Source organism: Sinocyclocheilus rhinocerous, unplaced genomic scaffold (genome assembly GCF_001515625.1).
Source record: "Sinocyclocheilus rhinocerous isolate Xijiao unplaced genomic scaffold, SAMN03320098_v1.1 scaffold546, whole genome shotgun sequence".
In the NCBI taxonomy this organism is placed as follows: Eukaryota; Metazoa; Chordata; class Actinopteri; order Cypriniformes; family Cyprinidae; genus Sinocyclocheilus; species Sinocyclocheilus rhinocerous.
The window spans coordinates 259193-285312 of record NW_015661123.1 but is presented as its reverse complement, the minus strand read 5'-3'; the positions used below and the strand labels follow the sequence as shown (position 1 = coordinate 285312).

Here is a 26120-nt window from a genome sequence, read left to right as displayed (position 1 = left end):
AAATATAGTGAACGTAGTCACATCGCTGCATGTTGCTAGTTTCTCTTCAACACTGCTCTGTTCATCTACTCTGATTATAGTCATTTTTCTGTGATGGTTCCTATTGTCACTGGTTATCAGTTTCACGACCCCATAAAGAACAAGAATAAAGCAGCAGAGAGAGGTGTGTGGCGTGCTGGTGTGTAGAAGGACGCGTGACTCACGTGCAGCGTCCCCGTGTCCTCAAAGCCTCTCCTCCAATCTTTACTATTGACAAAACTAACTGGAACCCAGCCGCTCTTCATCATCCTTCAGCACTGAGCCGCTCTTCATCATCCTTCAGCACTGAGCCGCTGTTCAGTCAGAGGACTTGGCAACACTTTACAGTTAGGTTCCTCTGGTTAACATTAGTTAACATGAACTAATGAAGGTAAACACTTATAGCATTTAATAATTATCATTCATGTAAAATTTCAGCATTTAATAATGCATTTTAAAATGAATATTTGTATCGGTAGGGATAGTTCACTCAAAAATGGACATTTGCTGAAAATGTGCTCACCCTCAGGCCAGGAGTGCTGTGGATTACTTGTGGATTATTGTGATGTTTTTATCAGCTGTTTGGACTCTCATTCTGACGGCACCCATTCACTTGCAGAGACACTGATGCAATGCTACATTTCTCCAAACCTGATCTACAAACTCATCTACATCTCAGATGTCCTGAGAGTGAGCACATTTTCATCACAGTTTCAGTTTTGGGTGAACTATCCTTTTAAAAACAGCATTTATTTCCAATATGACAACCTCCAAATGCTTTCTGGATGACCACATTTTTTTAAGCGTAGGAGAAAGAGGTTGAGAGGACTTGGATTCTTCTGCTATGTCAAAGACTGACGTGCAAGTCAATGTGACACTGTTTGAAACATCCATCTGTGCTGCGCATTAAGCATACAGAAAAGCAATAATTCTTGTTTATGCGAGGTGGAACGTATATGTCTGTTGACTTCAAATAAGTGCTCCGGGAAAAATTGTGCGCTGTGACTAAAATGGGACTGAATTGGTTGGCAAGTCACATCATTTGACGTACTCCGGATACATGAGTCACATGGAGCGACATGCTCGTATTCTTCCCTCGCTCTCTTTCGCTTGTTCAAGTCCCCTCTCTCCTCTCAAAAACACATCATCCTTGATATAAAATTATTGTTGCTGACGTCATCTGCCTTGAGGATTCATTCACGTGGTGGCAAGGCTGATCTGTTCACCGTGTGTCTAAACAATGCTCATTTAATAATGCTCAGTAGGCCTATTTTTAGTTTTGCATGGTATTTATAGCTTAATAATAGTGTTTAGACGTGCAGCCCTTCCTACTGATGCAACACGACTTGACAAACAAATACAAATATAGCATGAAATGATCCAATTTATTTGTGATACCATCAAAGGAGGTCCATTTCAATCAGTCCGGACTTCCGACACACGTTTCTGGACCCTCCACGTGGAGACAGCAATCGAAGGAAACTAGCAAACCCTCCCTCTGAACAGTGTTACATAAGAGTTTGTAAAGGAAGATGGATCAGCAAAGGAATGGGAAGCAAATTGAGAACATTAATCAATGAGGCACGCAATGAAACAGACTTCACAAAGTCTGAAAGCACCAGCGAAAATGCATCAGTTTTGCATTTTTATTATCGAAAAGATTAATTTTTCATATAAATCTAATAATATTTTAATATGAATTGAATTTCAGCCATGATTCCTTATTTGATCGAGGATCTTAAATAGTTATTTACGTAACAGTTTTAAAATATTAAAAATCTTTAACTAAAACTTTGTGTATTTCGAAATTCTCATTTGTTCATGCAACAATGAGCAATATGTGTTTTACAGCATTTGTTAATGTTAGTTAATAAAAATTGTTCATGTTAGTTCACAGTGCATTAACTAATATTAACAGATACAACTTTCATTTTAAAAATGCATTATTATGTGTTCAAATTTGACAACATTAATACATTTACAATGATTTTTGTGACTATTGTCAGTTTAAGTAATCAAAAAGATGTTAAAAACCATGGCTGTAATCATTTACATTTCTGGAAATAGAAAGTCAAACAGAACGTATTGCATTCTTGGATATAATGTCCAGCAAATGTAGTCAGTCATCCAAGTATTGCATGCATTAAAAATTGCAAACTGTGCAGTTTACCTACAATGTACTACAGACACAGTAGCACTGTATGTTAGTGTGCTAACCTGAACATAACCAACCACTTTGAGCCTGACTGACTTTCTCATGTTGTGCTGATAGACTTTTGCTGCATCTACAAAGCAATAGAAATTGAATAAGAGTGGCTGATATGTAGACTGTTCTTAAAGCTGTGTTTGTAGTAGGTCAGGTTTAAGAGCCAGCAAAAGAATACATGTTTAATTTGCTGATTTATTACACATAAGTAAATATGAGCACAAATAAAAAAATATATGTTTCCAACCTTATAAGTGTTTATGTGCAATGTGTTTTTGCTGCAATGTATAATGCAAAATAAAAAAAAATGCAATAATGAGAGTAATGATTTATCAAATATTCTTTGGAATGTTCGCTTGCTTTAGTTAAAAATAACAGTGTTCTGTGAATGTTGATGTGTTTTTTTATTTTTTTATTTATTTTTTTATAATAATTTTATAATTTTTTTTTTTTTTTTTTTTTAACACTTTGCAATAAGGTTCCATTTCTTTACATTAGTTCATTTCTTTGAAAACTAAATATTAGCTAATTAACATGAGTAATTACTGTAACAAATGAATTGTTCATTGTTGTTTAATTAGTCAGTTAACATGAACAAATATGACCTTATTGTAAAGTGTTACCGTTGTGACCTAACATGAACGAACCATTAACAATTGTATTTTAACTCATTAACAAAGATTAATAAATATTGTAAAAATGTATATTAAAATATCATTAGATTTTTTTTATGAAACATTTAATCTTTTCAATAATAAAAATCAAAAACTTTTTTACAAATTCTAAAAGTTGTATAGACATTTATAAAAAATAATAAATAAATAAATAAAAAGCATGATTATTACATATATAACATATTTTAAAAGTATATACATAAGTGTGAACCAAGTGTAATGTTTTCAGGCACTTAATTGCATGTTATTTACACTTAAATGAAAATGTATTATAGTTTAAAATTGCATTGTCATTAAATGCATTTAGTTGAACTCTATAGTGATAATTTTGAAATATGTCCTATATGCTAAACTAAAATATACTTTATTATAGTAAAGATACATTAAAATAAAGTGCAAATCAGTTTTTAAAAAATATACTTTTAAGATTTGATGTGCAACATAAGTGTGCATTAAATGCAATTAAGCACACGTCTGCCTAATGTAAAATCTGACCAGTAAAATACATGAAATCTGCGTCAGTCTGTCTGAAAGATCAAGACCGAACACAACACACAATTACCTCTGTGAATCAGCCACATCTCTGTTAGCAGCAATTACCAGCGAGAACAGTCTGATAATAGCTGTGATCAGCTCTCAGTGGAAACACATGCTGTAATTCAATACTGTGCTGTCTGGTGATCTGTGAGTGCATCAGATGCGGATACTGAGACCATCTTACTGGGTCATATCAAACATTATTTGATTATTTATTCTGAACTCCATTTATAATCTTAGTACAGTTGTTTTGCATCAAAAACAGACCATTTGTGACCAGTTCGTTTCTTCATGGGATCAGTTTTGGAGAATTGTGATGTTTTTATCAGCTGTTTGGACTCTCATTCTGACGGCACCCATTCACTGCAGAGCATCCATTGCTGAGACAGTGATGCAATGCTACATTTCTCCAAATCTGATGCAGAAACAAACTCATCTATGGCCTGAGGGTGAGGATATTTTCAGCAATATCAAGCTTATTTACCAAGATTCCTCATGACGTAAAGGTTGAGTTAAGCATCATTTTGTGCAGCTGCAGGCATTGTTTATTAGAAAGAGGCAGCATGTAGTAATGTGCAAAGTGTAGTAATTATTCGGTATGTTTATATTTCTGTACAATTTAATAATTTAATTAATCATTTCAATCATATTTAATATGTAAAAAAAATTGACATGTATTATTATATTTAGATATAAAGAAATATATATTATGTTATATATTAAATGTATATATTTATAAAATATTAATAAAATATTTTGATAGGATGTATAAATATTTTTCTAATTATATATATATATATATATATATATGATTTAATTTATTTCATTCACTTCGGGCAATTATTCATCTTACTAATGCCATAAGAGCATGTTTTATTTAGTTCGTGCATCCTGATCAAATCATATGCTACTCTATTTTTGTAAGTTCCAGTTCCATTGTTGTCACTGACTTGTTTCACTTTACTTTTCTCCCTTTGATGCCATCTGTCATTTTTCTCTTGATAACAAGCACTTCTACTCATGCTTCATAAATATAACAATCAAACTAAAAACCTATTTCTAATGTATTATCGTAAACTCACTCGTCTATCAGAAATGGGTTGGCATGAATTAAATATGTACTGTGATGCATAAAGTAAGTATGCTGTTAATTCGAAACAGGCCGGATCGCAGTGAACCGGATCAACACGAACATAAACAAACAGAGCGTATAATGAATGAAAGATGCAGCCAGTGTTCTGTAAACTCGCATGACCTGCCACATTATTAAAATGACCGTGCTTTACTAATGCGCCAGACCTTGTTGTTGTAGTATATGAATACATGTTATTCAGATATTAGCTTGATGTGATGAGTGTTAGTGCGTATGCGTTAACTAAATCGTGTCCAGAGTGATGAGCCTTCTGGATGAATATTTATATAATTTAGGCCCTTGTATGTAACATTGGCCTTAAATCATGCAATCTTGGTCTTGAACAACGGATAAAAGACATTTCAAGTGTTTCATGTCATAATTAGCCGGCATATGAAATCATCTCTGTAATGCAGGACAGTTGTTCTCAACTGGTTTTGCTTCATGGGATCAAATCTTCTTTTATTTTGCACATTTTTGTTGTTTGTTTTCGAGCATGATGGTTATACAACTTTACGCATCATTTCAGAAGCAGTGCACTAACCCTAAAGCACATCTCTGCGTCTAAAAATGATACTTTTTAATAATATTATGAATTGATTTTTATTTTTGTCATTTCTATTTTCATTTTGATAGTTTTAGTAATTTTGTTGTTTTTGTCTTTTTTTTTTTTTTTTTTGGTAAATATTCCTATTTAGTTTTTTATAATTTTTTAAAAAAGTTTTATTATTTTTATACATCAAGTTATGGTAAATTAAATAAAAATGAGAAATGTTGCCTTGGCAACAAACAGAAACTTATAGGTATTAATAAAAATAAAGTTTTATATTTTATTTTATTTTAGTTACAGCTTGTTTAATTCCAAGGAAAGAAAGTTTTTGTATGGTTTGAGTTTTAAGTAACAATAATAACTTTTTTCTCAAATTATAAATATGGTTCGGTTCAAACCTTGACTTAATATTAATTAAAATTATTATTTTTCCAAAGACAAAAACATTCACACTAAGTAATAAATTATTTATTATAAAGACCATGAGTGCATTTTCTATAGACATAAGCCAAAATATTACTTAATTTACGTCTATTGTCTTTTCACAACTTAATTTCACCATAAATAAAGAATAAATTAGCTATAATATGAAAGTAGAATCTTCACTTAAGATAAAACTGAAACTTTTTTGTTAGTGAATTTTGTCTTTCTTCGAAAAAACTTTTGTTTGTTTGTTTGTTTATTTACCAAACAACACACAAAAAAGCACTTTAAATAAACAACATGATCGTTTCACTTGTTTCAGTGTATCTGGTTTCACCTAGAATCCTCTACTGGGCAGTTTGATATTAAAACTGAGTTTTCAGCCCTGGTTTCTCATTCAATAAGGGATTATTTGGAGTCCTGAGGCTTTTATGATGATGTGATGAGGCCAAAGAATCGGCACGTCAGGGTGTTTTATAAATAGAAAGCAAGAAATGCAGCACATGGTTAGACCTTTACAAGTAACGAGCAGTGAATCAGAGGAACGCTATTTATTTGTGGCAACATTAATCATCATTGATCAAAATTGATCAAAAATTGATGTCAAATATGTAAATCAAACTGAGGTCAAAACCTTGACATGACATTGATTTGATGTAAATTGAACGTCAAACATATCGGCCATCATATACATTAAACCAGTTTCAGTGTGGGATTACCTTCCTGTTTTCACCCAATTACCACTGGAAGAAATTGCCGTCCAAACTGAATGATACAGCATTTTGATCAAGTCTTGACTAATATTTGATGTCAAATTGATATCAAGGTGCCCGCTGGGTATTTATCATTTTGACATGAAAATAGAGGTATTAGAGCTGGTGCTACATTCGTAGAATAAGGGAATATTTAGAGCTCAATTTACCATTTTACAGTAAGACCAAAGTATCCCGTTCTTGGAGACATATGACAAGAAATATGCTGAGGCCACTTTAAGTAACCAATGAATGAGCAGAATCTATTTATTCATACCAACATGAATCAACATTATTCCTTTGACTCAGTTTTTATATTTTAATGTCACGATGAAACAGAAGCATTCCAATTGTAACCTACATCTGTGTGTAATGGATTATTACAGAAAGAAAAAATGTAGGGCGGGACTTGGTTCTGTGCATCGGTTGTTGATTGGATGTTGAGATGTGGGCGTGGCTCTTAAAAGTGGAGGCGGGGTTTAATCTGACGATATGATTGGAGAAGTCCAGCATACATTATTGGAGATAAGTCTGCTTTTTTGATTAAACATTATGAGTAAATAAATAAATAATTAACATGCATGAATGACTTGTTGATATTAAGATCCATAACATGAATTTTACATAATGATAATAATGATAGATTATATAAAAAAAATAAATTTGATAGATAGAATAATACAAATGAATTTTAATTTCATGCAGACATTAAATGAATCTGTTGCATCTGTTACCAATAAACCAAAAACTCAGTAAAATCACAAAACTCATGATCAATTGCTCCACTGAAAACTACATCAGACTAAACTGTGTGCATGAGAAATCCAGATCAAGCATGGCAGAAAAATCACATAATTATTGGTGGTTGATAATGCAATTATTACTATATTGTAATATAGTTTTGCAGATTGTCTTCGGAAATGAAAAAATATAATTAAAAGTCTAGTTATGGATGATATAATTTATACACTGTGCACCAGGGGTATTATACTTAACTGAAACAAAAACCATAAAAAATGTTACTTGAATTAAAATAAACTTTAACAGAAATAAAATAAAATATAAAAACTATAAAGCTAGATGTTAAGGCACCGTTTCTCATTTTTAATTAAAACTGGAGTGCTAAAATAACAAAAAATTAAATTTTAAATAAAAATAAAAACTATATTGAAACATAATTTTTTTTTTTTTTTATGACAAAAACAAACAGAATTACAAACAAAACTTTAACTAAAATTTAAATAAAAACAGAAATATTGCCATGCACCCCTGAAATTAGATTTTGGGCATTTGATATGTAAGCAGATGCTGGGAAAGTGACTGTTCTCTGTGTAATCACACACTTAAATGCCAATAAACGTTGAATTTATGAAGTCTGACCGTTAGACACTTGATACAGGATTTCAGCATCATTTCATCATATTTTTTTTTTCATTGTTATTTCTGAGTTTAGTTGCTCATTGATCTATATTATGTGCATATTACAGCCTTTCCCCGCAGTCACAATGTCTAAAACTGAAGCTTTACTTTGAATCAAATAAATAATAAGCTAAACAACTGTTGCGATATGTCAGTCAGCCTCAGGATTGCATACAGAGCTGTTAAACTGATATTTGCTGTGTCTGAATATGTTTGGCAGCAGGACGAGTGCATGACAGGAGGATTTCGTCAGATTACCGTCAGTGATGAGCGTCTTTGATCTCAGTGATGCTGGATGGACGGACTCCATCATAAGTGTGTCTATATTATGAACTCATGAGCTGTATTAAGCACAGAGTGTGGGACGACAGAGAATGAGTCACAGCAGGGCTTTCCTCCCTCATCTGTGTTTAAGTTTGTGGAGTTACGTTTGTTCCACGCCTTTGGGAATTACAGAGACACATGGCATTGCAATAACCATTTGTCATTTGATGGATCTGTATAAACATGGCAAACACGCATGTGATGCCTCTGCTGGGACGTCACTCAGAGAAATCTGCTCAAGACACATGCATTAGATCTGGACTCTGGTCAGAAACACACACACACACACACACACACACACACACACACACACACACACACACACACACACACACACACACACACACACACACACAGACACACACACACACTCTCACACGCACTCACACTCACACACACGCATGCACGCACACACACATCAGTTTGTTGTTCATGACTTTCACAGCTGACAACATAAATTTATTTTTTCGCCTTCGGTAGTTTCCCCTCTGCATAATTAATGCTGTTTCCGCCTCTGGAAAGTTCCACTGCCTGATATCTGCTGATAGACACTATTATTATTATCACAAAAACTTCAATATAGCATGCACTTCATGCTGTTTTCACAATCAAATTTTCATGAAGTAAACAAACATTCATTCTGAATGGAAAATTCTTCAGAATAATGTGTGAATCCAAGGCATACGCTCGAAGCATGACAGACTCATTCATTGCTTTTTTCTGGGTCTGTGTTTCACGGGTCAGTAGAAGAGTGTTGTTATTTATTTAGAGGTACATTTGATTACATTCAAACCTCCATTGATAAAAATGATCAGTTTGCACTGGCTGCTGCGTCATGTTCATCTCATCCAGGGTGTTTTTCGATCTTGAGTAAGGATGCACCTGTGTGACTCCAGGTGTGTGCTTGTTTTATTGCATTAAAGCTGGTGTGATTAGAATCAGCGCTGATCACAAACATGACTCAAGACCAGATCATCCTCTTCAGCTCAATTACAGCTGACCTGTTTGCGTTAGTGTGTGCGTGTTGTGTGCATTCTGACCAACACTCTCAAGCAGGGTTTGCACTGTACAAACACATGATGATGATGCTGTGATCAGCTCTTCTGACTGTGGACTGAATGGCAAAGTTTCCTTTTCTCTTTTGTCTCCTCTTCGTCCAAATTGTATTAGTAGCCCATCATGGTTTTGCTTTTTTACTTTTTGAGTATGTCAGTGCATAGCTGAAACTACAATCAAGCAGCCATCTAAACTCAACACGATATGCAGTGTCTTGCAAAAGTATTCAGACCCCTACATTTCTTCAGATTTTATGATGTTGCAGCCTTACACTAAACTGATTTAACTTTTTTCAAATCAATATAAAAAAACAGATTTGTGATCCATCATCCACCCTCTATTATCCATTTATCCATCATTCATCCATCCATTATCAATCCATCCATCTATCCATTATTCAGCCTTCCATCATCCATCCATTATCCATTCATCCATCCATTATCCATTCATCCATCCATCCATCCATCCATCCATCATCCACCCTCTATTATCCATCATCAATCCATCCATCATTCATCCATCCATCCATCCATTATCCATTCATTCATCCATCCATCCATCATCCACCCTCTATTATCCATCATCAATCCATCCATCATTCCATCCTTCCATCCATGTTAATTAACAATTGAACTGAACAGAATAAACATAGATTCTGTAAACTTTAATTCATACATTATAAATTTGATATTGTAAAATATAAATTTTCCTCATGGGAACTTACACTTCCTAATGCATCATTAAAAACATAATCGATGTGTTCATTTAACTTGTGGCTGGTAGATTCAATTGGGTGAGACCCAGTCAATGAATTTTAACATCGGAAATGACAAAAGTAAAGACAATCTTTTATTTATTTTTTTTTATTTTTTTTGGAAACAGCTATGCTTCAGTCACAGTCCTCATGCACACACTGCTGGCAGCGACACATGAATGCATGTGCATGAGGACTGTGGCCTGTTTTTACAGGAAAGGTGAAAATTCATGCTCTAGTCAGGGAGAGCTAGAGTGAAAAATTTCCACGTTACGTGAGCGTGCTGTTACTCCCAGGTCAAATCCTATTGCTCGAGACCATCAAATAACACCATAAGTTATGAATTATGGTGACGTTGTCACGCGCCGTGCAGAAGAGAAACATGCCATTGGGGATAATATACAACAATAGAGATGAAAAATCCCCTCTGAACGTGTGCGTGTGCTACAGACTCACAACAACAGACACATACGCACTTACACACCTTCATATTCATGATCTTCTGTTTCTCCAACATCTGCCTGGTTTCAGGAGCTGTGCTCCTCGTCCAATTAGAAACAACGACAGCTCATTATGCAAAGCAACTGCTCCTTTTATCAAAGTTTATTAGTTTGCAATTTATGCATGATGTCCTTATTGCCTCTCAGTGAACAAATTACAGCATTAGAAGTGCACTCCATATTTCATAAGTACCACTCCATGTTTGTGACATCTTTCAGCGTGAGACAAATCTGAAAATCATGACAAGAGCCTGTAAACACATGAGGGGGGGATTCACTAGGAACCAGATGCACTTACTGATAACAACATTTATTTGCATGCACTGGCTATTGTTTTAGTGCTGATTCACCAAAAAGATCCAATTAGTTAAAGGAATAGTTCACCCAAAATCTAACATTTGCTGTACTCTATTATCCATCATCAATCCATCCATCATTCATCCATTCATCCATCCATTCATCCATCATCCACCCTCTATTATCCATCATCAATCATCCATCATCCATCATTCATCCATCCATCCATTATTCATCCTTCCATCATTCATCCATCAATTATCAATCCATCCATTATCAATCCTTCCATCATCCATCCATTATCCATCCATCCGTCATCCACCCTCCATTATCCATCATCCATCCATCCATTTTCTATTCATCCATCCATCATTCATCCTTCCATCCATGTTAATTAATCTGCAAAGATGTCAACAATTCTGTGTTTTTCTGTCAATATGGGGTGCTGTGTGTACATTAATGAGGAAAAAAAATTAACTTAAATGATTTTAGCAAATGGCTGCAATATAACAAAGAGTGAAAAATTTAAGGGGGTCTGAATACTTTCCGTACCCACTGTATATATCCATAAATGTGTTACTTAAAATTAAATATACTTTATATAAAATAAAATAAATATATAATAACATATAATGTAATCAAATAAAATATTATACATATTATAAATATAATATAAAAATATAATATAATACATAAAAACCATGTTACATGAAAAATAAAATTTTCAGTTTTAAAATTAAAATTAAAAAACCGCAAGCTGCTGGTGTGAATCAGGAGAGAAATCTGCACAGATCAAGCAGCGTTTAAACAGCTCTAAACAAATATGTGGCTGGATTCTGATGTGAGAGACAACAGGAGATGCACTTTTTCACTGGAGGAAGAGTTATTATGGATTATACTACAGGGCTGTTGAGTGCTTTAATCTGATTGGTTGACGAATGTTCTAAGATGTGCAATTATTTTCAGGGAAACGCACGGCTAAAGTAGTTCCAGGCAGGTCTTGACCGCATTACATGTCCATATCACTTCGCCAAATTATTTCAGTTATTTCAAAAGTCCTTACAGCTTACAATATCAAAAGAACCAAAGCCCACAATGACTGACGAAGCAAATAGTTATAGTAAACAATGTGATAAAAAAATGACAAAATATTTCCATGTTTTTGCCACAAAATTATGTTTTATTATGTACGGAAAGCACATACTCTCTTTCTCCCGCTCTCTCCCATACACTAAAAAAAAATGATTCATTGAATTTACAATAAACTGCACTTGGGTTCTCACTTCAACACTCGCCTTCAGTGGACTGATTCTTTACAGCTGTGGTGATACAGTCGAGACTTATTTTCCGGCAGAGCTAATAAAGATCTATTTTTACCGTCTGTCCTGTTATTTTGTATTTACCGTAAGTCTCGCCAGTCATATTTCCTCCCATCCAGGCTAAGTGTGTCTAACATCATGATTTATTATGCATTTTATGCTTTATTTGCTTGTGTTTCTGTAGTATTTGCGCACTGGTATGCCATTTCCCGGAAAGTGCTCTCAAAACCTGCTCAGTTACATACAGTGTTATGTACACAGAGTCACTGTGTTTCTCAGGAAAAAAATATGGGACCTGATCGGATTTATGTGGAAGTTTAAGGGTCAGTATATTGACCCTGACAGTTCCTAAACAAATCCCACAGGATCCGCTGGCATACTTTGCTAACAGCAGTGTGTTTGTCTGGCTTTCAGAGGATATGAGTCAGTAATTAGTGTGTTTTTTTCGGTATATGATTATAGTGATACTCTTATCAGCATCCTAGAGAAGCTCCACTCTGGAAACTGAGTGCTGTGTGCACAGGTGTGTCATGTGACCCAGTGCAGCGCTCTGATTGGTCGGCTACAGTGAGTCGTTAAGCAGACAAACACAGAGAGAACATCAACAGAAAGGGAAAAAGAAATGCTTGGAAAGTAACAAGCTGATTTTTTTTTCTTTTTCCTTCCAGGCTTTTCTTCTAGTAAACAACTGATTTTTTTTTTTTTCCTGGTGTCTCAAAAGATCAGACTTTTCGCTGTCCAAGCCAAGTCAAATGAAAGTTTATTTATTATGTTCACAAACATCCATGGAATCAGGGCCGGACTGTTGGTGGAGTTTGGCTTATGTTTTTGCCACAAAATTATGTTTTATTATGTACGGAAAGCACATACTCTCTTTCTCCCGCTCTCTCCCATACACTAAAAAAAAATGATTCATTGAATTTACTAAATTTTTTTAAGGTAAGTGGTTGCAATCAATTTATTTTAGCTACATTTAAATAAACAAATTTAGCTGAAAGTTAGTCAACTAAATTTGTTTATTTAAATGTAGCTAAAATAAATTGATTGCAACCACTTACCTTAAAAAGATTGAGTATAATTTTTTTTCAGTGTAGAAACACATTCATATACAGTACAGACACACAACTAACAATGAACAGTTTTTTTTTTACATCAACAAAGATTAATAAATATTGTAACAAATGCATTTACAAATGTAAATATTAGTTAATGCTTTGACTAACATTAACTAATGATCTTATTTGTAAAGTATTACCAAAGAATGTTGACTTGCTGTCAGCACAGAGATATTTCAACGCATTGGGCGCCTGGTGAAACTGGATTTCGGTTGCTTTGTGAATAAGATGCACGTTTTTGCTCTGAAATACCACATAAAAGTGTCAAGACTGTGTAACCATTAGGCACAGTATTATTTTCCCATACTGTGCATATTTTTCATTGTTACTGATGAACTAGTTTCAGATGTAATGCTAAGAACTCAGTGCAGGTTTGATTTGCTGTGTGAATTGAAGAGTTTTTCTCATTGCAGCCGTGCAATAAAGCATTTCATAAGGTGTCACAACACAACTTCGGGGAAGGGATTTAACAGCGCTTTTGAAATTCGCAAGCATTATAAATCATGATCAATGACGCTTGCGAAGACAAACATCACTTATAGGCATTTGACAAACAACTGACCTTTACTGTTACACTTCCCAAAACTGACAGCTCAATATATGATAGAGCTGTGAATTTTCAGCTGACAAATCAATTCTCACTGAAGAAATGAGCTCAATATCACCCAAAACAGTTTATAATGTCATCATATATATATATGGAGGATTAGTAGAAAAATAAACATACCAAAACATTAGCCAATCTACCAGTCAAAAAGTATATAAACCCAAAATAAATCCAGAGTGTGTCTCTTTTTGTCTCCCCTTTATCTTATCAATATGATTTTCTCCATAAATCACCTGACTTGAAAAGTTTTTTCCAAGAATGACCCCAAATGTGTCACACAATATTGTTGACCTTACTCTGGAGAACATGCATAATTTATCATGGGAATGATTTCAACAGTGAACAATCTGAAAAGATCATCGATTAATTACACATAACAATAGGAAACAGAGAAATCCTCTGGCTTTTAAAGAACCCGCATAACTGACATATATAATAAATATTTAACGTAAAGTCGGCTGGTTTTCGCAAATGTTGTGTTAAAACAACAACAACAAAAAGCATATAAAACTAAAACTAAAACCATTCAAAAAATAGACTTTAAATAGGATCCGCTGGCATACTTTGCTAACAGCAGTGTGTTTGTCTGGCTTTCAGAGGATATGAGTCAGTAATTAGTGTGTTTTTTTCGGTATATGATTATAGTGATACTCTTATCAGCATCCTAGAGAAGCTCCACTCTGGAAACTGAGTGCTGTGTGCACAGGTGTGTCATGTGACCCAGTGCAGCGCTCTGATTGGTCGGCTACAGTGAGTCGTTAAGCAGACAAACACAGAGAGAACATCAACAGAAAGGGAAAAAGAAATGCTTGGAAAGTAACAAGCTGATTTTTTTTTCTTTTTCCTTCCAGGCTTTTCTTCTAGTAAACAACTGATTTTTTTTTTTTTCCTGGTGTCTCAAAAGATCAGACTTTTCGCTGTCCAAGCCAAGTCAAATGAAAGTTTATTTATTATGTTCACAAACATCCATGGAATCAGGGCCGGACTGTTGGTGGAGTTTGGCTTTTGGCAATGAACTGTTATTTCTGCAAACTCCAGAGCCAGAGATTTGCTCTTACATCTTAACAAGCCTCTTCTACTCACCATGGCTGAATATATATGATTAAAAATACAATAAAATCAGTAATATTGTGAAATATTATTACAATCTAAAATAGCTGTTTTCTGTGTGAATATCTGTTAAAATGTAATTTATTTCTGTGATCAAATCTGTATTTTCAGCATCATTACTCCAGTCTTCAGTGTCACATGATCTTCAGAAATCATTCTAATATGCTGATTATTAGAAACATTTCTGATTATTATCAATGTTGAAAACAGTCGTGCTGCACAATATTTTTGTGGAAACCGTGATACATTTTATTTTTCAGGATTCACAGCTTTGATCACAGAAATAAATTACAGTTTAACAGATATTCACATAGAAAACTGCTATTTAAAACTGAAATAACATTTCTCAATATAACTATTTTTACTGTATTTTTTATCAAATATATGCAGCCTTGGTGAACATAAGAGACTTCTTTCAAAAACATTAAACTTGCATAGAGAAAAAAAACATATTTTTTTGTTTTTCCTCAGTGAAACAGCACAGCATAAAGCGCTTCCATCCAGCAGGACGATCCAGTAAAGTGTTTGCCAGAAGAGTCTTACGCAGATTCCTACATTTCATAACCCCGCAGGGATCCACAGAACTGACGCATTTGGCCTCCGCAATCCTCTTTCTCTTTATCTCTCCTTCTCTCTATCTCTCCTTCTCTGTCACTGCCGGTCTTTCCGTCTTCAGCTGGATCAGATGCTGCTCCAAAACTGAACTGCAGGTATTTGTGGCACAACACTGGAGAATTATACAAATATCTGTGCAAATAAGCCAAACAGAGAAAGCCAGTGCACTTACAGTGTTCTAACCTAAGAAAGTACTGGGTAATGTAAGGTAACTGCATGGGTTAAGGTTAGTTTTAGAGGTAGGTTCAGGGTTAGTATCTTTTATTACCTAGATATTGTTATTACTATGATAACTACATAGTATGTATATGCGGAACAGGATTGTAAAATACAGTGCTACCTAATTTTTTTTATATATTATGTAGTGGTATTTACTAATCACCATTACTGTTGCTCATTCCACAGTTTCCACACACACACTCACACACACTCTCTCTCACAGACACACACTCTCACACACACACACTCTCACAGACACTCACACACACACACACACACACATATATCACAATATATTCAAAATAATTATTTAATTATTATTTGAAAAATGTATTTAATTAAATTTACAATTAAATAAAAAAAAGTTTTTCATGATACAGTATATGAACTTGCTTGACCTCTGATATAAAATAACTTTTCATTCTTTCTGGATGACACTGCAAATCACATACTTTTTTTTAGCTGCATTATGCTATTTTAACACCCTGTTTTTCTGGATAATGTTTCCAATTTCGGATGAAAATGGGTTGTGAATGACATTTCATGTTGCTGTTTTTCAATATCTGCCATGTATTCAGTTTAATTTAATGCTGTCGGTTTATTTCTGCTTGCGATGCGTGCACTTTCTCTTTCTGTTCCAGGAAAAACTGCATGCAATACATGCCGCTGTAGCATTATATTAACAGCCTGGACATACAGCGCAAACGTGAAGCTGTTGCTGAGGAAGAAAGAAAGTGTCTTTGAAGAATCGTGAGGTTCAAACTCCAGCTGAGAAACATTTCCAAATCTTCCAGAATACTGCTCGTGTTAAAGTACTGCTTTTCTTTCTCTTTCTTCTTCTGTGTGCTTCAGAAGTGAGTTTTAAGAACGTCACATGACAATACAAGAGAGCCTTTCACCGAGCACGAAAGAGAGACGTTCATTCTGCTCTTATTCTCCATGATGACAGTCAGTTTAACATGCCACAATTGCTTTTAAAATAAATTGTTCCAATTTAGAAAGAGAGAGCAAAGGCAAGCTGGTTAACTCCACTCCCTGACAGTCTGCATGTATAAGGTCAAAGGTCATGACCTCACGTCCTCCATTCACTCTAATGCAACCGGGATCATTCAGCCCAAACAGATCCCAGGGGAATTTGGGAAGATTTATTTTTCAAAGCCAAAAAATTATGACCTAAAATAAAATATTACATAGTATTATATAGGACTGTTAATTATAGATTGTTTCCACAATGGACTTAAAAATAAATAAATAAATAAATAAAATAAAACAGGTTGCAACTTTATATCTCACAATTTAGATTTTTCTACCCACATTTCTGAGTTTATATCTCACAATTAAGATTTTTTATTTATTTGTTTATTTATTTATTATTTGAAATTCTGACTTTATATATAATCTCACAATTCTGAGAAAAAAATGTCAGAAATATAAAGATAAAAAGCCACAATTACCTTTTTTTTAATTTACTTTTTCTTCTTTTTTTTTTAAATTCTATGGCATGAAAAAAAATAGAATTGTGAGATATAAACTCAGAATTCTGAATTAAAAAGTCTGGATTGTGAGGTAAAAAGTTGCGGTTATAAAAAAAAAAACTTATTAAATATCTAATTTAATGATTTAAAGTGCCATTTTTATCATTGAGATACTATTATAGTTTTTTTTATTAATAATTTTTTTTTCTGTTCTCATTTTAATATAATTTTTAGTCAATTAAATTTTTTTTGTTAGTTTTCAATGTGTATATAGTTTTACATTTCTATTTCAGGTTTAGTTTTAGTTATTTTAGTGTACAAGTTAACCTAAATGAGAACTGTTGCCTTGGCAACTAGATGTTTAGTTAATGTTTAGTTTAGTTTAGTTTAACTAATAACCCTGATAAAGACTCATTCAGAAGTGAAGCAAATGCAAATCTTATTTACAATATCAAAGTAAATGCAATTGTAAAATAAAAGTAAATACATTAGTCTCCATTTAATAATGCAATAATCAGTAGAGGACAGTGGGGCTCCTCATATCCTCGGGCTGACAGTATGACAGTGAGGGCCGATGGCGTGAATGTATAGCTGCCTTATAAACATCTGTAAGAAAGCTGAGGATACAGAGAGCTCACTGTCTTCTTCTACATGTAATGTGACTCTATTGACTCCAGGCTTCTGGTGATAGATAGTGTTCAGAGTGCTGTGAATGTCCGGATGTTTCCACATTCATTTCTCCAATACAAAACCAACCAGCTCTGAGAGAAATCACAACTAACAGTGACTCTGTCCATCGATCTACTGACACCCCTCAGTGTTTGAACAAGCTCAGTATCAGCTCACTTCAGCAGCGTGTTGGATCTTCTGCAGGACGCAGTGCCACCTCATGCCGATTGCTGGAAATGTTACTCCGTAAGCCAAAACTGAGTGATCTATCTTAAGACTGACCTATAATAACATGCATATAGCAGCATATCAGTGTATTTACATGCTTCATGATGTTTACATTTTGCAGTGATCATTGTTTATGTACAGAGTCATACATATTTTCATTTGACTAAATACTTAATATTTTACTTAAAGGGGTCATATGATGCGATTTCAAGTTTTCCTTTCTCTTTGGAGTGTTACAAGCTGATTGTGCATAGATAAGATCCCTGAAGTTGCAAAGACTAAAGTCTCAAAACCAACGAGATATTCTTTATCAAAGAAGGAGGGGGCTTTGTAGAAAACGAAGCGTTTGAGAGAGGCGGGGCATAGAGGACCTACAATAATGTACAGTATTTGAAAAATAATGTGTGTTTTGAACATTAAAGCATGTCAACATATTCTGTTACACCAAATACACAAAATAATGATCTTTAAAAAAGCATCATATGACCCCTTTAATCTGATTCTTAAGCTTTGGTTCAAGTTAACTTTTGTGCAATATTTAGTTTGAGTTTAAACAAACATTTGCATTGCCTGATGGGGCCAGGGTTATTATAGTTAACTAAAATTAAAACTAAAACCATAAAAACATTTTTGTTGCTTGAAATAAAATAAACTTCAAGAGAAATAAAATAAAATATAAAAACCCTTAAACTTGTTTTATTTCAGCCAGTTGCCAAGTCAACATTTCTCATTTTCATTTAGTTTAACTAAAATAACTAAAACTACAATTTAATTTTCAGATTTATGACACAACTGAGCACATCTGCATTTCTCTTCCAGGACATCTGTCAGTGAAATCAACATATGACTGAAACGAGACTAAAATCAGTTTTATCATTTGCTGATAAGTACAAAGTAGCTCAAGTACAATATTTAACAGGACAAGTTCAAGCAGCTGTGGTCGGTGATATCAGTTAAAGTGGGCTTCGCACAAACACATTATGGAGTATTTTGAAAATGACTTGTTTTGATTGCTTCTGTTGTCCTCGTTTGTAAGTCGCTTTGGATAAAAGCGTCTGCTAAATGACTAAATGTAAATGTAATATTGGCAAGTGCTCTCTTATCTGTCCCCTTTCTACCTCTGGCACCAGTCTTTCGTGCAGGTCTTCTAACATCAGGAGAAGGCGTTCGGTGTTGTACGGTGTTGTAAATCTCACATTTATGCAGGAGTGCACTGTTGTTGGAGATTGCGGGCGCCTTTTTTCCTCGTCAGCGTAGATCATTTCATGTGGGACTTGACTGGCCTCCGATTGCATGACTCTCAGAAAGTAATCAGACACAGTGTGTCTAAATGCTTTTTCTGAATACCTACTGTACTCCAGGATTATAGAGCAGCTTACTGCAAAACACACTATGTATAGTACAGTAATGACTGTCCTGCGTAACCTTACCTGGACGTATTGGCGCTCACCGTCCTCGCTCTCAAAAGGAACTTTGTATAGTTGTTTCATTCGGACTCGGTGTTTAGCTAGAGGCTGAGAAATGGATGTTATGCTGATTGCTGCAATGTTCCCAAAGACAAGGCTGTCCTCTACAACTCTGGACTGAATGTCCTTCAGTTTTATTTCATTGTAATCACCATGTTGACAATAGCAAGCTCCAGTTCTTCATTTAGGAGCTTTCCTCTGCCCCCTGAGGGAGGTAGACCTTGAATCCTTAAAGAGATTAAATGCATTTACATATTAGAGACCAGATGCGTACAGTCACTGTAATACATGGTAAAAATTATTTACACTTTGCAGTAGGAGAAGCCCATGTACAATATCCTACCTGTTGGATACATTTGCATAACTTCAATCAACTGTTTCTCATTAGCAAGCGAATAAAACACAGGGGATATATTTGTGTTTCAATTCACAATATGAACAGCTGTTCACTTCGGCTTTAGCCACTGACGTACAGTGAGAGCGCATTTGTTAATTTGGCAGTAAAAATCCATTGTTTTGGTCAAGCTTGTGTGTAAAAGAAGTTCAAGCATTTTCAATTTGTGTTAACTGAATGCATTTTGTGTCAAAGCAACAAGAAATGTGTTAATTGCATTGCCTACACAGATGGAAGTTGTGCTAACTGTGTTAAGAGTTTAGGAAAATTGTTAAAAGTATTGAAGAAAATTGTCATAACGATCGTAAAAAAAACTGTAATCTTATAGTGAAGATGAAAAAATTAAAAAATGCATTTACCCAATATACTATTATAGATGTATAAACATTATATATATATATATATATGTTTATTTGTATATATTTATACATAGTAATATACAGTATATTGGGTATTTGTTTTTTTAAATCTTCACTATAAGATTAATTATTTTTAAATTACTGTTAAAAAATAATCAGTAAATAAAGTGTTAAAAAATAAATAATCTGAGACTTTTGAACAACACTGTATATAATTTCCGAATTTCAACAAACTCCCAGCAATGCGATTGCTTCATTTATGTTTTATATGTTTATATATATATATATAAATGTATATACAATACATGAAATTAATAATAATACAATTAAATTGTTTTTCTGCTCAGAAGGCTGAACAGGGAGAAAACAACAGATGAACAGATCAAAGAACCAAAAACATGATAATAATAAACTCACAAAACATACATACAGATACATAAAATAATTTATCTAAGCTTAATTTATTTAAACCTGGAAATAAATAGACAGTTACAGAATTTGGAAAATTTTCAAGAAAAGTTATTATGTAAAATGAATAAAACATATTTCAGATTCTGCACTATTTTAGGTCAAATATGTTTGAGCAGAAGTTGTGCTAAAATATTTTTTTTCTAAAGTCAAACTAAATTTATTCATTAATAATTTATATTGTTTATTATGATATCAGGACAGTTGTATCACACTTACATTTTAGATTTCATATCACCCAAAATATCAAAACGAATTTTAATTCTATTCATCAGGCATTCAAGAGGTGTGTTCAAGTCAGTGTATTTAAGAAATTTAGAAAAAATGGGTTCCGACTTATTTTACTGTGTCCTTGTTACATAAATAAGTACTGAGTATATGAATTAACAGCATGTACTTACTATAGGTTTAGGGCTCAGTTTAATGTTTTTAATTGCTTGTAATTACGAACTGTTATTACAAGGACACATTAAAATAAAGCGTTCCCCCCCAAAAAAAATGAACATCACGTCACTGACCCTGAACAGTGGTCTCAGACTTTGAACCCACTGTACACACAATCAATCAATCAATCAATCAATCAATCAATCAATCAATCAATCAGCTGTAATGCTTTATTGGACTGGTGCAAATGAAGACATCTGTACTGGGTGAAGGAAAGAGAAACTAAGCACGAGTCATTTTACAGCAATCTACAAACCAAACATTTACTAGCTGCACTTATTTATTTATTTATTTATTTAGTCATTTATCAGACGCTTTTATCCAAAGCTTACAAATGAGGACAACAGAAGCAATCAATTGTAGTATTAAAACAACTAAAAACAGATCCAAAACTAAAAGCTGAAACTTTATAAATACTACTTATACACATTTTAAAAATAAACAAATTAAATAAAAATGACAAATGCATACAACAACATTTCAAAACTTAACATTTAAATGAAAAACAAAAAATAAAGCTAAAAACAATTCAAAATAGTAAAGAACAAAAGGTATAAGAGTATAATAATGATTCTAACAGAACACTAAGCCAAACACCAACAAAAAAAACACACACACATTGAGTGCAAGTGGCGATTGCAAGTGACATTATAATTTAGTTTCTTTTTTCTTGTCTTCACCACCTGGCTACTGTTGTAAAATGTTGAGAGATTCAAACAAAAAGTAATCAACAAATAGAACAAAATAAAAAAGACTGCAAGTGATGTCAATTGTGTAAGTGTCTGAGAGTGCAAGTGCAAGTCTGCAGCCAGACCCTTCTCAACAGCATGGTAACTACATGTTAATAATGCTAGAAACAGCCCTGCAACATGCTAATCACGTTAGAAACAAGCAAGCGACATGTTAAAGCAGCACTATGAGATGAATTCATGGTGTACTCGCTCATTATATACATTTAGCAAATTTTGAACACAGAAAAAGTTACATAGTGCTGCTTTAATCGTGTTAGAAACATGGTAAGATCCCGTGCCTGAAATCTCGCGGAATCTGACTGAGCTGTCACTCAAACCTCGCGATATTTGAATGCAGTTGGCGGCTGAGGGCCCGTCTCTTCTGTACAGGAAAACTGCTTCTGACATTTGAATGAAAAACATCCTCCCAAAAGCGCAAAACGATGGCTTCGGCTCTGGAGCAGTTCGTGAATAATGTGCGGCAACTCTCCGCTCAAGGTAACTTCTTTTACACGGTTCTCCAACACTCAAGACTAACGAATACACGAGCTAACTAGCTTAATGCTAAAAGCCGTTAGCGCGATAGCATGCTAGTTGTTTATATTTCAGGCAGTAACACATGGCATTTGTTTATCTTATTCTATTCGTCCAACCAGAAATAAAAATAAATAAATGTTGCAGAATAATTACACGTCGCAGCTTCTACTTGAACCGATTAGCTATTACTCCAGCGAAATGACTAGACGTGTCATGTTAGCCGAGTCATTTATAAAATATGGTATAAAATACCATCATAACAATGTTACTCTGAGTTTCTCTGTCATGTAGAGCCAATCTGCAAGAAGAAGGACAGGTTATCGTCATTCAAAACTAAATATGAGATCTTAATTGCATGTATATTTGCATTAAGCTTATGTGAAGTCGTGTTTTCATTCATAATAATGTGTTTCTCAGGTCAGATGACTCAACTGTGTGAGCTGATCAATAAAAGTGGGGAGCTTCTGGCCAAGAATCTCTCCCATCTGGACACTGTTCTTGGAGCGCTGGACATCCAGGAACATTCCCTCGGGGTTTTAGCTGTTCTGTAAGTCAATGACTTGTTGAATCCTATTAGATCAAGGGTCTTCTCTGCTCGTCTGATAGAGTTGATGTTTCTTTTAATTGTATTGCAGGTTTGTGAAGTTTTCCATGCCAAACATCCCTGATTTTGAGACCCTGTTTTCCCAAGTCCAACTCTTCATCAGCACCTGCAATGGAGAGCACATCCGATACGCCACAGATACATGTATGAAAACACGTCAGCAATATTTGGCATCATTTTCATAGTACTTTTTAATCTGTGCTAATATTTTCTGTTTTTTATTCCTGCGTACAGTTGCTGGTCTGTGCCACCAGTTGACAAACGCCCTTGTAGAAAAAAAACAGGCAAGTGTTCCTCTGTCGTTTCGGATGTTATCTTTAAGTGACAAAACTGACATTAAGTTGTCTTTTGTTCCACAGCCCTTACGTGGAATAAGTACACTTAAACAGGCCATAGACAAGATGCAGATGAACACAAACCAGCTTACCTCAGTGCATGCAGACCTGTATCAGGTGAGTCTGAAAGCAGAACAGCTAGATGTAACAGCAGTGTAAAATCGGTAGAATGTCATTACAGATTCATTAAGTTGTTATTTGTAATTAAAAGTTGTAAGTAGAGGAATAGTTCACCCAAAATACTCACCCTCAGGCCATCCGGAGTGCTGTGGCTTACTTGTGGATTATTGTGATGTTTTTATCAGCTGTTTGGACTCTCATTCTGACGGCACCCATTCACTGCAAGGGATCTTATAAGCAACTACATGGAATACACAGCCCTTTATAACACTGTATTAATTGAAAATAATCTGATTTTTTTTCTAATAATTGTATTTTTATATAGAAATAAATGATGCAGAATTTAGAGGTGAATATTGTATATTACCATAAAAATATAATCCCCTCAAAATAAAAATGTAAAGAACAATTATTATTCAAAAATATAGTACAAAAACCATTTGACCACAGAGGATCACAGATGTGATGAATGCCAGAGGGTTAAACAGTCTTGATCGCTTGATGTTTATTGTGTAACTAATAATTTGACCCTTTATTTACAGTTATGTCTATTAGCGAAGTGCTTCAAACCCGCAGTCCCGTTCTTGGAGTTAGACATGATGGATATTTGCAAGGAGAACGGAGCGTACGACGCAAAGCACTTTCTATGTTATTACTACTATGGAGGCATGATCTACACGTATATAAAGTCCTCCAAAACTTAACAAACACATCAAACGGTGACATCCATATGACGGTAGAGCACCAGGATCATACATCACTCATTATTAAGATGAGTAACAATATACATTTAATTTTCAGATTTATGACACAACTGAGCACATCTGCTTCAAACCCGCAGTCCCGTTCTTGGAGTTAGACATGATGGATATTTGCAAGGAGAACGGAGCGTACGACGCAAAGCACTTTCTATGTTATTACTACTATGGAGGCATGATCTACACGGGTCTGAAGAACTTTGAACGGGCGCTGTATTTTTTTGAACAGGTATTTATTTTTATGTATAGTATAGTTTTGCCTCTGTTATTGCTTGGACAATATAGCTAAAGTCTTTATAGATGTTGGCCTTTTGGAGATATTCAATATTTGTTCAAAATTAAACTTTTTAGTTTTATCTATTTATTTATTCATTTTTCTTAAAAAAAAAAAAAAAATTTTAATGTACAACTTAATGACCAAATAAAAAGCACATCAAAATCATTGCGATTTTGTGATGTTCACAATTAATGTATGACATATTGTAAATATTCTAGTATATTTTCCATCATCATGTTTAATTTCCCAGTTAATAAGCATTCATTCTACTCTTTTAGAATTAAGAAAGTCTTTCTTTTTATGACATTTAATATCATATCCTGATATTTATGTATTTTTTTCTGAAATGGTTTAAAGAGTGTTTTTTTTTGTGGTTATTGTGTTACTATTTATCCATTTTTAAAGTATTTTTAACTAAACATCAGTTATGTCTCGGTATATTAAAAAATGTTTAATGCAAGAAGTAAAGGACTTGTAAAAAAAAAAAAATCTAGGCATGTTTTTCACTAACTAAACGGAGACATTTAAACATTTTGAGTTTTATGCATACAAATACACATTAATAAACAATAGTATTTACCTACATGCTAAAACATTTGATGGACATTTGCGTAAATCTCATTAAGTGATGGCACTAATGAATCATAATCAATTCATTGAGATGAACCGATTCACAAACATGAAATTTAATGAAACTTAACGAAAACTTAATGACAAATAAAAAGCACATCAAAATCATTGTGATATTCACAATAAATATGGCATTATGAATATATTGTAAACACCCAGTATATTTTTCATGTCTAATTTCCTAGTAAATAAGCACCTATTTTGTGTTTTCTGTCTATTTTCAGGCAATAACCACTCCAGCAATGGCTGTCAGTCACATCATGTTAGAAGCATACAAGAAGTACATCCTGGTGTCCCTCATCCTTCATGGGAAATATATATATATATATATATATATATATTTATATTTTCAATATTTTTTCCACAAAAGCATAAAAAGAACGTATAATTTGTCATATTTGTTCCAATGAGAAAAACACTGCAGTATCTCCTTGCCAATGCCACTGTATCATTGTATCATTACTAGAACATTCACATACTCTTCCCAATCATGTATACTTCAAATAATTTACATTTCTTTACTGTTTTTCAAATTTTAAACAGGTTCTATCGGGTTTTTGCCCTTTATTATAATTCTATAACAAACAACTTCAGTCCTGCAGGAGGAGAGTCTTTAAAACTCTATTGATGACTCTTAAAACTCTATATTACATAATATATCATTTAAAAAAAAAAGAAAAAAAATTATTCATGCAAACAAAGACATGAAATGTAGTCCCTCTCCTGATTAAAGGCACATTATGTAAGATTTTTTTATTAAAATATCCCAAAACCACTAGAACAGTGTTATATATTTTGCTGGCTTGTGTACTTACATTATCCCAAATGTTTCGAAGAATGTTTAAATCCAGAGAAATAAGCAATTTTAGCTAGTGACACGGACCGTGTCCATTGTGTCGCCTGCTAATGACGTCATAACCCCTCGATTTCCGGTTTTGTCACGCTCGTTCAGCGCCTCGTTTCGCTTCGACGGCTTTCAGCCTCACCCTGCTTCATTC

General features: G+C 33.9%; 1 protein-coding gene across 1 annotated transcript in view; it reads left to right on the top strand.

The window, feature by feature from the left end:
* The first annotated feature begins 22187 nt into the window (after positions 1 to 22187).
* LOC107726268 (COP9 signalosome complex subunit 3) overlaps positions 22188 to 26120 on the top strand; it is a 13278-nt gene continuing 9345 nt past the window's right edge. Inside the window, exons 1-7 of the mRNA XM_016535800.1 lie at positions 22188 to 22359; positions 22816 to 22945; positions 23034 to 23146; positions 23237 to 23286; positions 23362 to 23454; positions 24000 to 24123; positions 24389 to 24444. Of these exons, the coding sequence (XP_016391286.1) occupies positions 22305 to 22359; positions 22816 to 22945; positions 23034 to 23146; positions 23237 to 23286; positions 23362 to 23454; positions 24000 to 24123; positions 24389 to 24444 (621 nt within the window). The 5' untranslated portion in view covers positions 22188 to 22304. The remainder of the gene's footprint in view (positions 22360 to 22815; positions 22946 to 23033; positions 23147 to 23236; positions 23287 to 23361; positions 23455 to 23999; positions 24124 to 24388; positions 24445 to 26120) is intronic.